Source organism: Crocodylus porosus, unplaced genomic scaffold, assembly GCF_001723895.1.
Source record: "Crocodylus porosus isolate Cpor-Errol unplaced genomic scaffold, CroPor_comp1, whole genome shotgun sequence".
In the NCBI taxonomy this organism is placed as follows: Eukaryota; Metazoa; Chordata; order Crocodylia; family Crocodylidae; genus Crocodylus; species Crocodylus porosus.
Window position 1 is genome coordinate 14,209,121 of NW_017728947.1, and position 13,303 is coordinate 14,222,423.

At 42.0% G+C, this 13,303-nt stretch overlaps 1 protein-coding gene across 1 annotated transcript in view; it reads right to left on the bottom strand.

Annotated features, from left to right (window-relative positions):
- DENND5A (DENN domain containing 5A) overlaps positions 1-13,303 on the bottom strand; it is a 99,111-nt gene that overhangs the window by 6,400 nt on the left and 79,408 nt on the right. Inside the window, exons 17-21 of the mRNA XM_019551014.1 lie at positions 9,728-9,849; positions 7,755-7,900; positions 6,596-6,714; positions 4,823-5,004; positions 4,042-4,124 (exon numbers count right to left, since the gene is read on the bottom strand). Coding sequence (XP_019406559.1) covers positions 4,042-4,124; positions 4,823-5,004; positions 6,596-6,714; positions 7,755-7,900; positions 9,728-9,849 — 652 coding nt within the window. The remainder of the gene's footprint in view (positions 1-4,041; positions 4,125-4,822; positions 5,005-6,595; positions 6,715-7,754; positions 7,901-9,727; positions 9,850-13,303) is intronic.

Here is a 13,303-nt window from a genome sequence, read left to right on the forward strand (position 1 = left end):
TTTTTACCATGACACATGGGCTTTGACATGGAAGGTACAGAGCACTTTATTCACCATTGTCAGATGCAAAAAGGTAGGTTCTCAGGCCACAATTTGAGTTACAGTGGACAACAGGTTTGCTGGGTCTAGGAACTACTCTGCTAGTCTGTCTTCTGCTGTGCAGTGCAGCGTGGTAGATCAAAGGAAAAAAGGCCAGGTTATAGATGTGCTATTTTCTTCTGCTGTGCAGCTGTTAATATTTATTCCCCATCATGGTTTGGACAATGCCCATACAGATAAAAACCCTTGTCCAGAACAGGAAACTTGCTCTCCAAGGCAGAGCCAATTGAGTTTTTCCCCCATTTACTCTGGAAACTCTCTCAGACAATAACAAAAAATACATCTGTTATTCAAACAAGGAACAGGGTTCCAGACCTGAACTGAACCATCACGGTAGATGTTGTTTCTGGTGCACATTCACCGAGCTGAACTGGGAAGATCCCTTAAAAGGAATGAAATTATATGCATGATATTATATGTTTTGCCTCCACTTCCCCAGATCAGACTTAAAAATGATGCTTAGGAAGAAATGAGTGAATTTTCTTCTTTAGGAATACTACTGCTTCCAGGATTCAGGACCAAGATCCCAGAAGCTACTCAAAATCAAGTGATAATTATTCAAGCTTGGAAAAAAAGAAAAGGCTGCCACCATTTAGGAAACATAAACATTGTCAAGCAAAATGGGAATGCCTTAGGGAAAAAACTTCTATGGGGAACCATTCGGAGGGTTCAAACAGAACCCTGCTCTGGTTTTCCAGTATTGCCTGAGGTTAAAATAACTTGAAGTAGGTAGCAAAGCTGTGCTAAAGTAAATAATCGGGGATTTTATTCATTCTGAGACTTTTCCATGAGTTGCTAAGTCTGGCATGGCTCCATGAGGTACTCACTTGCCTAGTTAATACCCAGTAACCTGGGAATCAAAGACACAGGTAGCGTCTTTCTTGTCCAGCTGAGAGAGCCGGGCATCAACTGGGATTTAGCCTAGATGAGACTTCAAGACCTGAAAAGCATACTGAATGCAGCCATTACGGCTTCTGCATTTACTCTATTTACCTACTTGAAAAAAGTATTTTCTCCCTCACCGAGTGCTTATACATACCATACATACACACACGAGTATATATAAATATATATATATGCATGTGTGTGCACATATACACCCCCCTTCATTCTCTTTTTCCTCACACTCTCCGTGCAAAAAGGCATACATATAGTATGTCTAAGGCAGATTGCTACCATGCAGAGTTACAATATTCCTAATACTTTTACTGGCAGTCTATACTCTTGTGATTATTAACACAAAATGTTACTACTTGAGTTTTTCTTTGATTTAGACCGCTGTCCTTCCCCTAAGGAGAGAGAATTTGCATTGCAGGTCTGTGCATGCATGCCTAGAGAAAATAGCACATCTATAACCTGGCCTTTTTTCCTTTGATCTACCACGCTGCACTGCACAACAGTGAGAAAGCTGAATTGTGTTGATTTTATTAGTTTGTCCCTATAATCACTGGGGAGATGGATGAAATTAGGCTTAAAGGGGCATTTTTAACATGTACTTGGGGGGGTGGTGCTTTAACTAGAGAGGCTCTCAGCACTGCCACATATGCTATATCAGCATCCCCATGTTTAAAAATGGTGGTGAGGACACAGACTAAAGCTCCTTTGACAAGCTTTAGTTTGAGCACCCTGCTGCCATTTTTAAGCGTGGGGCCACTGATACACAAGACACAGGAGGCTGCTGGAGCATGGCAATTGCCACACTCCAACAGTCAATTAATCGAGTCTGCTCTGACGCATTGCAATTCCAGTTAACTGGAGCACCTAGGCACCCAAGGAGTTTATTCCAAAAATATTGTAGAAAGCCAATGCTTTCCTTGTCATTTAGAAGATATAGGCCATTTGACTTCCCTCAATATGGGTAGCCTTCTGGGTCTCTCATGAAAAGTAACGTCATCACATTTAAGGATGGGCTCCCTAGCTCTTCTCACTAGAGCAGAGGACCTGAAGAAATATATGCATCCCTTTCCCCTGATGCTAGGATAAGGCATGACAGGAGTAAGGACTCCAAGGGGAAAGGGGACTTGCAGAGGTAGCAGGAGTGGGAAGAGCTGGACCCACTCATTGGTACCGACAGTATTTGTGTGGATCTAGTACGTTCCACACACAAAACTCAGAGGAAGAATTAGGGAAGATGACCGAGTTCTACAATCAGAGGTGAGGCTGCTGGCAATAGCTATAAAGCCTCAGGCATGATCATCTGGCAGGATGCTCTTTTGACTTCACTCCCCTCATGGAGAGAAGGAAGGGAACCATTTTTTCCAGCTCCCTCCCTGAAGAGTTGGGAATAGGAAGATAAGGCAATCCCTCTTCTCTGGGCTGCATATCTTGTACAGCTGACCTGGCCTCTCAAATCCTGTATGCCTCCTCTCTTGCCTGAAGAAAGGGGCCCAAGGCAACCATGCCTGAACTGTGTTGTGGGGCAATACATCTTGAATCCAGAGCTGATCAAGCTCCTCAACACACTTGCTAAAAGGTAAACAGGAGAGACAGAGCCACACATTTTGTCACTTGTCTCACTTAGCCAAGCTCGCAACCTGAAGCCTATAGGCCCAGTGCTGCAAACGTCACAGAAGGTGGGGGGGCCCTCACAAATCAAATGTAGCCCTCAGACCCAGCTGGAAACAACAGACAATATTATTGCACCAAATCAAATGCTACTTTAGAATTTAAAAAAAAAACAAACAGAATTTCCCCTCAAAACAGCTGTAGCAGCTGGGTCTAGTGGGGCTTATCTATCAACATGGAAACAGAAGAGAATGGAGAGTTGTTGGCTATAGCTGTGTTGGGCTAAGGACATAAGAGGAAAAGGTTCTTTAGGTAAATATGATATCTTTCATTAGACAAACTAAAGAGTTGGAAACATTGTTCTTTTGCAAGCTTTTGGGCACAAACACCTTTCTTCAGGCATACAGAGCCTGAAAGCCAGCTGAAGTACTGTTGCACTGAATCAGGGGACCTTGGCAAAGGAGAATTTAGGTTGCCCAACACTTTCCATATTTTAGACAGCCAAAACAAGGAGTGCAGCGTGGACATAATAGGACACCCAATCTTCAAACTAGCAAGCCAATACACCACTTCATTCAGAACAAGTTTTTCGTTGATGCAGACTGTGAATCAGAATAACCAACCCTTGTAAATGCAAAAGCACACACTGCTCTTTGCAATGTCATTGTAAACTGAATGCAAGGTGCATCTACTGCAAATCTGTAGAACTGAAGAGCACGTTTCTAATATTGTCCAGTACAGAAATTTTGGCAAAACAAGATCAGAAAGAATGGCCAGATACTTGACTATCTTCAACAATTTTCTGGGCAAGTGGAGATACAAAGAAAAAAGGGAACATCATAATAGGTTATTGATCCGTAGGAAATGAAGTGGAATGGGAATTCCTAACAGCTACAGACCAGATCAAACAGGAATTGTTGCAGCGTTTCAGTAACACTGGATAGTGTCTGTGTGTTCCAAGAAAACTGGGTGAGAAGGATAAAGGTCCCCTCTTTGGAAAATAGGAGGAAAGTTATGGCTGTTATTAACAGGGAACTCTTCACCAAATGCTGGCCCTTTGTGTGATACCTTTTTAAGCAGCAAATGACAGAGGTAGAAGATGCATCATGAACAACACGCAAATGCTTGAGAGGAACAGAAATAAGTTTTGGATAGAATTTGGTCCTTAATGTGAATTCAGATATCAGGATGTTGAATAAGGCCTCAGGACACAGACTACTTGCATTAACAGCAACAATTACATACATAAGCGTAATATTCCAGATTACGGTCACAGTCTACCAGTTCAGCTTTCTATTACTGGGTGCATTTCTCCCCCTTGCAGACAAATTCTGGTCCTTCTCAGTTCAAAACTTACTGAAATATAAACCACTTCATAAGCATTTGAGAGGTAACAGATGAATACCCAGTTCTATTGCACCACAAAGAAACACTCACCTCTTTTTCAGGTTTGTGGAAATGCTTGACAATGCCATTGACTGCTTCACCAATAGCTTCTTGTATCTGACCTGTGTTTAATTCTACACAAAAAATAAAAATAAAAACACATACCACTTTCAGGTACTTCATAAAAGCTTTGTGATAATGCCTACAGACCAGGATTAAGGTAAGCTATTAGGACACAACAAGAGAAACCTGCATTTTTTTTTTTAATATGTTCTATCTGTTTCAGTGGACTCTGCTTTTTAGTCCCAGCCATCCAGCACCTTTTCACATGCATTTAAGAATTCAACAAGTTTGTCAAATCCAAAATCTTCCAGAAATAAGCAATTTCAAACCCAAAAACAACAGAAAAATTTAACATTTTGTTATAAACATTTTTATAGCAAGTTTTGAAACAGATGGAAAAGATGAACTGGAGCTATAGTGACCAAATTTAGGAACCTTAAAAACCAGATGATGCTGGTAGGATTACTATAGATCAGGGCACACATGCGAACCAAGTGAAACAAAATAGTATACCAGGAAGGACAAGATAGGCATAAACACGTTCACCAGAAAAAAAGTGCAGGCAACCAAATACAATTTGCAGTTTATATCCATACTTCCACAGGAGAGCGCTGACAGCAATCCTTTGTCTCATTCATGAACTTGGCAATTGAGGCAAGGAGAAGGGTATGTAGAAGGCACAAAAACAGCACTCCAGGTTTATATTTGGTAGGGCTCTGAACTGGCAAGAGCTTATCGTCAGCAGTGCTATACTTCCTTTCCAACTTACTTGGTCTGTTGTTTGGCGAGATGGTGACAAGTCTCCTTATCATACTTGGTGATTGCTGCAGTGGTGGGGTTCTGCACTGCCTTTCATCTGCCTCATTGTGGGAAGTTAGTAGCTCTCCAACAAGGATCCTTTCTAAACTGCCATCATCCATCCCTTTTCCAAGCCACCTACCACATGGAAACCTGAAGACAAATAAAACACTATGGTCAAAGTCATTCACTCTCAAATTTAATTCTTCTCTGAAAGCTTAGAATTGGGGGAGTTGTATATGCTCTAAGCACTGAACACCCGGATTTAACTTTTTAAGCATTTCATTCTTACTGACATAGTGGCCAACACATCTATTCTTTTTATTTTTGTCCCAGCAGATGGAGCAAGGACTTAATGCCATTTGGTCTCAGATTTGTGATATCTATAGCAACAAACAACGTAATATACAAAATTAATTAAATGCCAGTTTTCATGTCTTCTGTTCCACATGCAGGGCATAGAAGCATTCCAACCCATCCCATTTTGTGGGGCAGAATTCAGACAATGTTTTATTGCTGCATCTGCGTTCCAGCTACTAGTTTTGGTACCAGCCCCATTACATTTGCTTACAGTAGTCTGAAATTTCAGTTTCTGATTAATACCTTATCTGTGTAAGCTGACGTGTTGAACACTTACTATGTTTTTTATCAAGTCACATCATCTCTTTGCAACATCTCTAACTACTTTCATAGCACGATAGCTAATAAAATAACTATGTGCAAATATTTTCAAATTACTGGTAGATTTACTGAAATTAGGATATTCTGCACCTCAGTCAGACCCAGCAAAGTTTCATCTTTCAGCACAGAGAAGGTTTGGGCCGGACATCAGGAGGCATTACTTTATGGTTAGGGCTGCCAGGCTCTGGAATGGACTCCCAGGTGAGGTGGTGCTTTCTCCTACCCTGGGGGTCTTCAAGAGGAGGCTGGACAGACATTTGGTTGGGGTGTTATGACCCCAGCACTCGTTCCTGCCCAAGGCAGGGTGTCGGACCTGATGATCTGCTTAGGCCCCTTCCGACCCTAAGCACTATAAAACTATGAAACATGGGTCAGTTGAATCTTACTAGCGCCATTACAAAAATGGAACAATATCCAAAAATTAGAATCCCAGCCCTTCGCTTAACTACAAACAAGCTGGCATTGTGAACTGAAACAATTTGCTACAGACATAACTTATGGCAGGTTTATACAAATAAAGACATGCAAAACCAAACTGCAGTGTGGTTAATGTAAAGTAACTAAGATCTACCACATGATTTATCTAACTTCTTGTGCCCATCTCATACCACAAACATACCAGTTTCTAAACACTCCATATTGTTCCCGTTCTATGGCTAGAGTTCCATAATTACATGATAATTTCTCAACGCTCTTCCGGCTCATGTCATGCCTTGGTGCAATTCCCATTTGTACTTGGTACATGGAAAGTTCTAACTGGCTATTTTGTTTGGTCTCAAGATCATTTCCTTTGGATACACTTGGCAATCAGTTTACTTTTTCCTACATGTCTGCAATTAGTTTGTGTGTTTTTAGGTGACTGAAGAAACACATGCAAATGAAAAGCTCAGTCTGTTTTCACAAGAACCCTATCCAGCACCCGAAACCAAATAAACCTCCACACCTTTGAGCATCAGTACCTTTGGAAATAGAGGCCCAGGAAAAAAGCAGACCAGTCTTATGCCAGCTCCCTGCAAAAAGAATATTCTATTTACCCAATACAAAAATTTAGATAGATACTTACTTGTATGTATGCCCTGTTATTTCATTCCTGACCATAACATATTCCACTAGCCACTTGGCATAGAGCCCTGAATTATCATGTCCTATTTGTACTGTGGTTAGCTTTCCCAGGTTCTGGCACTGCAAATTAAAGAAGATACTTGTTACAAGGGAAGGAAAGAGAAAGCAAGGGCATATAGCTCTGCAGGGGCAGTGCTATGTATTATATAGGGCGCTGGCATGGGAACCACAAGACCAGGGTTCTAATCCCTGCTGTGCAACTTGCTTTTTTTTTTCACCCAAATAGGGGAGGGGGGGGGTGTCCCTTAACCAGCAGAGGGAGCACATAAACAGCCTTCCAGATTTATGCTATGTACAGTAACAGATGATACAAGTTCATAAAAGTAAACGAAGCAGCAGCCTTCGCGACTTGTGCTCCATACTTAGGGGACATGGTTCCTCCTCCTTTATTTGGGTGAAGGCAGCGTTTTATACCGCTATCCTCAAATAAAAACTGGTTCTTCACTTCTTCCTGTTTCCTTTAGTCTTGTCCATATCATAAACGTCAAGGCCTTTGGACAGATACTGCCTATCACCATGTGTCTGTATGACATTTAGTACACTGAAGAGGAGATTCCACCTAGTATATCTACATGTTACCATATTGAGGACAACAGCACACTATTAGATAATAGCATACTATTAATATTTGGAACACACTTTGAAGAAGTGGCAACTCCCAAGGCTTTCATAAAGCTCTTTTCTTTGGATCGGTGGCCCCAGAAAAGGGAGGGCTTGTTCCCTCACTCATAGTATGGGAACCCAACTCAGCAAGGAACCTCCAGAATCTTTTAGAATGCCAGACAGAGGCAACCAGGATATCTGGTGCTCCAATAAAAATAATGGTAGATCATTAAAAACAGAAAGAGCTTGTCTACAATAGAACAGACAAGTCAGTTTTCAAATGTGGCCCCAATGAGGGAAAAAAAGTCAGAGGGGGATGAAAAAGACTGGGACAACTTGAGAGAGGTCTCATTTGCCTTACATCTGGACTTAACACAAATACAGAGAAAATCTGCTGAATACATCTATAGACAACATTTGTGCATGTCACTAATGTGACAGGTATGACTAAACATTGCAGAAACAGAACATTTGGCAAATGTATCAACAATACAAACCTCAAATGTCATTTCTAAGATATTTCTGGGAATCTGCAAGACTCCTGTTTCGCCCAGTTCTCCAGAGATACATATCCAAGGGTTGGCTGTGAACATTGAGCCACCAAGTTTCTTACTAGGAACAATCAAGATATGGTAGGGGATCACTGCAAATAAAAGCAGCAGCTTACTTAAAGGAAATAATTTACACAATGTCATTTTTAGCTGTGGCAAGTTAAACCTTTTGTGTTTAAACAATGAGAAAACATTAATGTACCAGTAATATAATCTGCCATCAAATGACAAAAAGAGGTATTGCGTTAGTTTGACCTGGCTCCGCATCGTCTATAGAGATCGGATGCTTCAATGGGGCTTTTGGGCATTTTTATCTAATAGCCGTTTGATACAGATGCTACAGAGCTGGGTCCAACTAATGCATTTCCTTTTCTGGTGAAGCACTGTTAGTTTATTCCCCCCCCCCTTCTGCAAGCAGGTTAAAAACAGCTGACAATAAAATTTAATTAATTATCTGACTCTCTGTGCCGGCTTATTTTTAATTGTGTAAATGAGACACTGTGTCACATATATTAATTTATATATGCTCAAATTACAACTGAGATTTTGAACTAGTGATATAGAACACACAGTGAACTTAGTATTATTTAATAAACATAATTAACTGATTTTCATTTAATTAAATAAGAGTGAGGGGAGTTGAAAATTGTTTTCAAGTATGTCAACAGCTGTTTTAAAAAAAAAGCTAATGTCCATGCCCACTTAGGATAGGATAAATAGTAACAGACTGAATGCAGTAAAGGAGATTTAGGGAAAAATCACTTGTACTATAAGGATTTTTAAGAAACCCTTAAAGAATTTTTAAGAAAATGTTAACAGGATGTCTTTGGTCCTGTGTCGAGGCAGCACTGTTGGATGAGCTGACTTACCACATTCCCTTCCAACATTATTTTCTGAGAGACAGATAAATACTGTGGATGGCCAATTCTGAACTAAAGCACTGTGATCGTCACAATACAATATGCTTTAACTGTTTTTTGAGTATTGAAATTCATATAAAATTGGTATGAGATACCAGGCTTGGGCAAACGCTTATCTTCTTACTGTTCCACTTATGAACAGAGAAACTGAGCAACTCACTTGACACTCACCTGAGATATGACCCCTGCTCTGAATCAGGAAGCACTGAGAAAGTAAGTGCTGTTGAACTAGCCAACATCATGCCACTAAATAACTCTCATGTGTAGTCTGCTATTAACCAATTTACTTTTATATAAAATCCAATTATTTGAATCATCATTGTGTTCTCTGGCAATTAGCCCTTGCTTTATAGTGTATAAATGGGTTACTGTTAAAGCTTTTCAGCTGAAGCTTTTAAGACACTGCTTCCTCTCAACATCTTCTCATCTGACAGTGGCCTCAAGAAAGTGTTTGATGACTAGATTTTCTTAAACGCCTGATGTCCAGGACCTTTCAAATTAAAATCTTTTCCTTTTCATTTTTTCCTTGTTGTATTGTTGTAGAATACGCAACAATTTAGCAGCAGCATTCCAGGCAAGAACTTGGTGTTGATATGTTGTATTAAGCCATTTTTCATCAAGACCAAACAAATAATGCACCTCAGCCAAGGATCCGGCTAAGTGAAACTGTTCTGCAATTCATTTCTGAGCAGTGACAAGTATTACATGCTACAAAACAGCAAATAGAGCTCTAAATAGTGTTGCTTATTTCACATACATACACTATTAATCACAATGCTCACATCACCAATGGGAAAAACGCCTTCAGTGATACAGAAATAGACACTGCCACTCATTAGACAAGTTATCAAAAAACAGGAGAAAACAGAACATACCTGGACACTAACAGGAAATTAACGTAGCTTTGCAAAAAGCGTAAGCATCAAACTGCTAAGCAACTTTCATGAGAGCATGCAACTGAATCTGGTGAACAGCGCTGTAAGGAAAACTGTTACTTACAGATGGTTGTGAAAACATTGGTAAAGCAGAAGTAATCAACAGCGTTGAAAGACAGGAGATGATAGAGGAATTGTTCTTTCTCATCGTCACAGCGGAGGAAGGCATAACGCTTGTATAATTTTCTGCAAGAAAATAAATAAAACTGTCACAGTTACAAGATGCTTTTACTGAACTGTTTATTATACATATTTATCCGATAAACCATGAACTCTATGTAAGCAAGTACAATTGACATGTCATATGAGTAGTACTAAGAGCATTTAAAATCAGGCAAGATACCTATGCATCTGGCAGCCTGAATCGTCTGTTGCGTTATTCCAGTTATTTACACTATTACTACTCATTTCAACTGCTTAGAAAGCTTAGCGTACAACTTAAGATACAGTATGCATTCCTCCAAATTTAAATTAAACTTTAATTTACTATATGTGGATAAAGGGCTTTTACCTTACTGGATAAGATCCTGCGACTTTTATACTATATAATAAAAGCTGGAGTGAGAAAGAGCGTCTCTTTAAGCCCCATATTTAGCAAGGGGACAAGTTCTAAAGCACAGGCCTGGTGGAAGACAGCTGTAAGATCCCCACTGCACACCCTGGAATAAGAAGTGTTGTAAGTGGGTCTACAGCACTGAGGAGATTCTAAGCATAACTTAGGAGATAATAAATCAATTGCGGACAAAGGGGAAAAATCCTGTAGACATATTTGCATTATTTGGAAAGCCCCCATCCAAACACTGCATGGGACTCTGAACAAAATTTTTCAAAATAAATTTACAATCTTGAACTTTGCCAGTCAAAACCCTAACTGGAACATGCCACTCGCACCTAGTGCAGCTCACTGGCACGTAACAAAAACAGCTATTACCATGAAGTGTCACAACCAAAGAGATCAGCACTGATGAACACCCCTAAGAGAAACTTGAAAAGATGCATCAGAACAATTTAGGATAGAAGAATATTTTAAACAGCCCAAATGTTAAGGCCAGCATAACAACTACTATCACAGCCAAACATGCCAGGGACAGATTGTTAGGATGTCTGCCTGGAAGGAACAATTTGCCTCTCTCAGACAGCACATAACAGAAACCAGCAAAGTGGATTGTCAGCCAAAAGTTTACAAAAAAATCAATGTAGTTAACACAATATCCTCACATTACAGCCTAAGCAAGTGAGTCTCACAATGTTTCTGGAACAAAGCTCCATACTTATAGATCAGGGTTGGCCAGCCTCTGGCATGGACAACCCCTGTGAGGTGGATAGTCTATCAGGGAAAGTCACAGGCCTTTCAAATTAAGCAGCAGACAGGGCAGGAAGCAGAATGCAAAGCAGCAAATTGGGCTGGGAACAGAAAGCAGAGCAGATGGACACTCCAATCCTCTTCCCCTGCCCAATCTGAAAGGGAGGGGGTTAATTTGTGGCATACCTGCCAAAAATGTTGGCCCCTACTAGTTAGCTGTAGTTGTGGTGACAACTAGCCCACAGCCACAAGACCAGTAGACCTACAGGTACCTCACAGGTCAGTAAGCCCACGTGTTTCCCTGGTCCAATTTAACCATGTGTATAGAGTATTACTCAAGAGGCTCAGTGCTGTCAGAGACATTTGCTTCTCTACTTTACCTTAAAAATTTTTGATGTATTCCTCACCCCACACCCCGCAAATCATTCTGAGTATGTTTTTATTTCTGTTACTCAGAACGCCTGGTTTCCTGATCTCCTATGGGAACCTCAATAACAAAGCCAGAAAGAAAAGCAGCCAGACTACACAGCAACATCTTCTTCCTAAGCCTATGCAAAGCACATCATCATCCCAAGGGGGCCCATCATCTGCAACCATCCAGCTAACATACACAACACAACAATGTAGGAGAATTTATCAGAATTCTTCCCATACAGAAAAGGTGGTAACAATCCTTGTCCCTTTTGAAAGGCTTTGGCTGGGGCAACGCAGTGACCAGACTATTTCCTGGCAGCCCCAGCGATATCAGTAGCGGCATCTCCTTCCAGATGCCACAGCTGCTGGATCCAGCCGCACAGGCCAAGCACCCCAGTCCATCCGCCCTGCACTGACCGTCAGGGGCAAAACTTGCATGGGCAGGATGTGTACCTAGGATGGGGCTGTAGGCAGGCAGGGAACAGTACCTGAGTGAGACAGGTGGGTGGGACTGGGGAGACCCCAGAATCTCAGGCAGTGACAGCACAGAGCTGGGCCTGGGGCAGGGCTGCAATCTGGAATCCACTGCCTGCTTGCAACTGATGCAGTTCCATGGGTAGGGGCATGCAAGGAATGGGTCATGGCTCAGCCCTGGCCCCACACCATCACCACCCCAAGATCCTGGCCCCAGCCCTGGATGCAGCTTCCCACACAACTCCTAGCCTGTCTCCATGGTGACCCTAGGGCTGTGGAGCAGTGACAGCGTGGGGCCAGGGCCAGTACAAAACCCCTGTTCTGCAGGCAACAGAGAATGCAGCTCTGCTCCAGACCCATACTGTCAACATGCCACAACTCTGCCCTCGCTTGCTCGTTCCACTCCTGAACACTGCTCCCCACCCACTCACTCCCCACCCCCACAGCGGGTTTTGGTGAGCTGTTAGCATGGTGGGGTTGCTGTTGCTGACCCAGGACAGCTCAGCAAAACTCCTTAGGTCAGAGGTGACTGGTGCCTCCTGAGTCTGGGGCGGGGGCACAATTAGTGGGCAGGCCTTGGGGACAGACCAAAAACCCCATACCCACTCCTATACTTCTGTGCCATGGCTTAGTGTCCCCTCTCCCATGTGCCACTGGCCCACATGGCAAAAAAAACTGCCCCGCCCCAAGTGGTACCGAGTCAGGGGCCAAATCTCAGGGGGGCCCCCCCCTCCACCAGTTGCCTGTGCCTTGTGGCCCACAGGCCCAAATAATTGCCCACCACTGCTCTAACGCTACCAAAGCAGGAACGCAAGTATAATATGATAAACAGTATCTCCAAATTCTCTCTCTGGGACCTTACATCCAGAATTCAGATTCTCCAACATCTTGAAGGCTTTCTTAGTTTCACTGTCCACCATTCTGATCTTCCAACCAAACGGTACCACTGGTTTCCTAGAAGCTGCAGAGCTTATTGCAGTGGCCTCCACAAGATTGGTGAGGATAAAAGTATCTGTTCTTGGAATTTTTCTACATGGACTTGCATTGCAGCAAAGAACAAGAATGGACTGATAGTATACTAACTGGCCTATTCTTTCTAGGAGACATTACCATTTTATAGGCCCCCTTTTTTATTAAGAGAAATCAGATAAAAGGATAGCAGCTGCTCAGCAGTTGTTACAGAGGGAAAATGGAGCCAGATGCTCCCCCACCCTATTCTGTTCCCTTTGCAGAGTGACTAGGGCTCTGAAAGCCTACTATATATAGCAAATCCTTAAGACTGGTAATTAGAATGCCCACCAGTCTGTTGCCTTGGAAAGCGCATGGAGTTAGTGGAGAATTACGTTAAGTGTGTGATTATACTTTGCAAGCATGTCACATAGCCTTCCTTCCTCTAAAATTCACTCCTGAAGAGCAGAAACAGTCTTACCACACTTCTAATCCATGCCC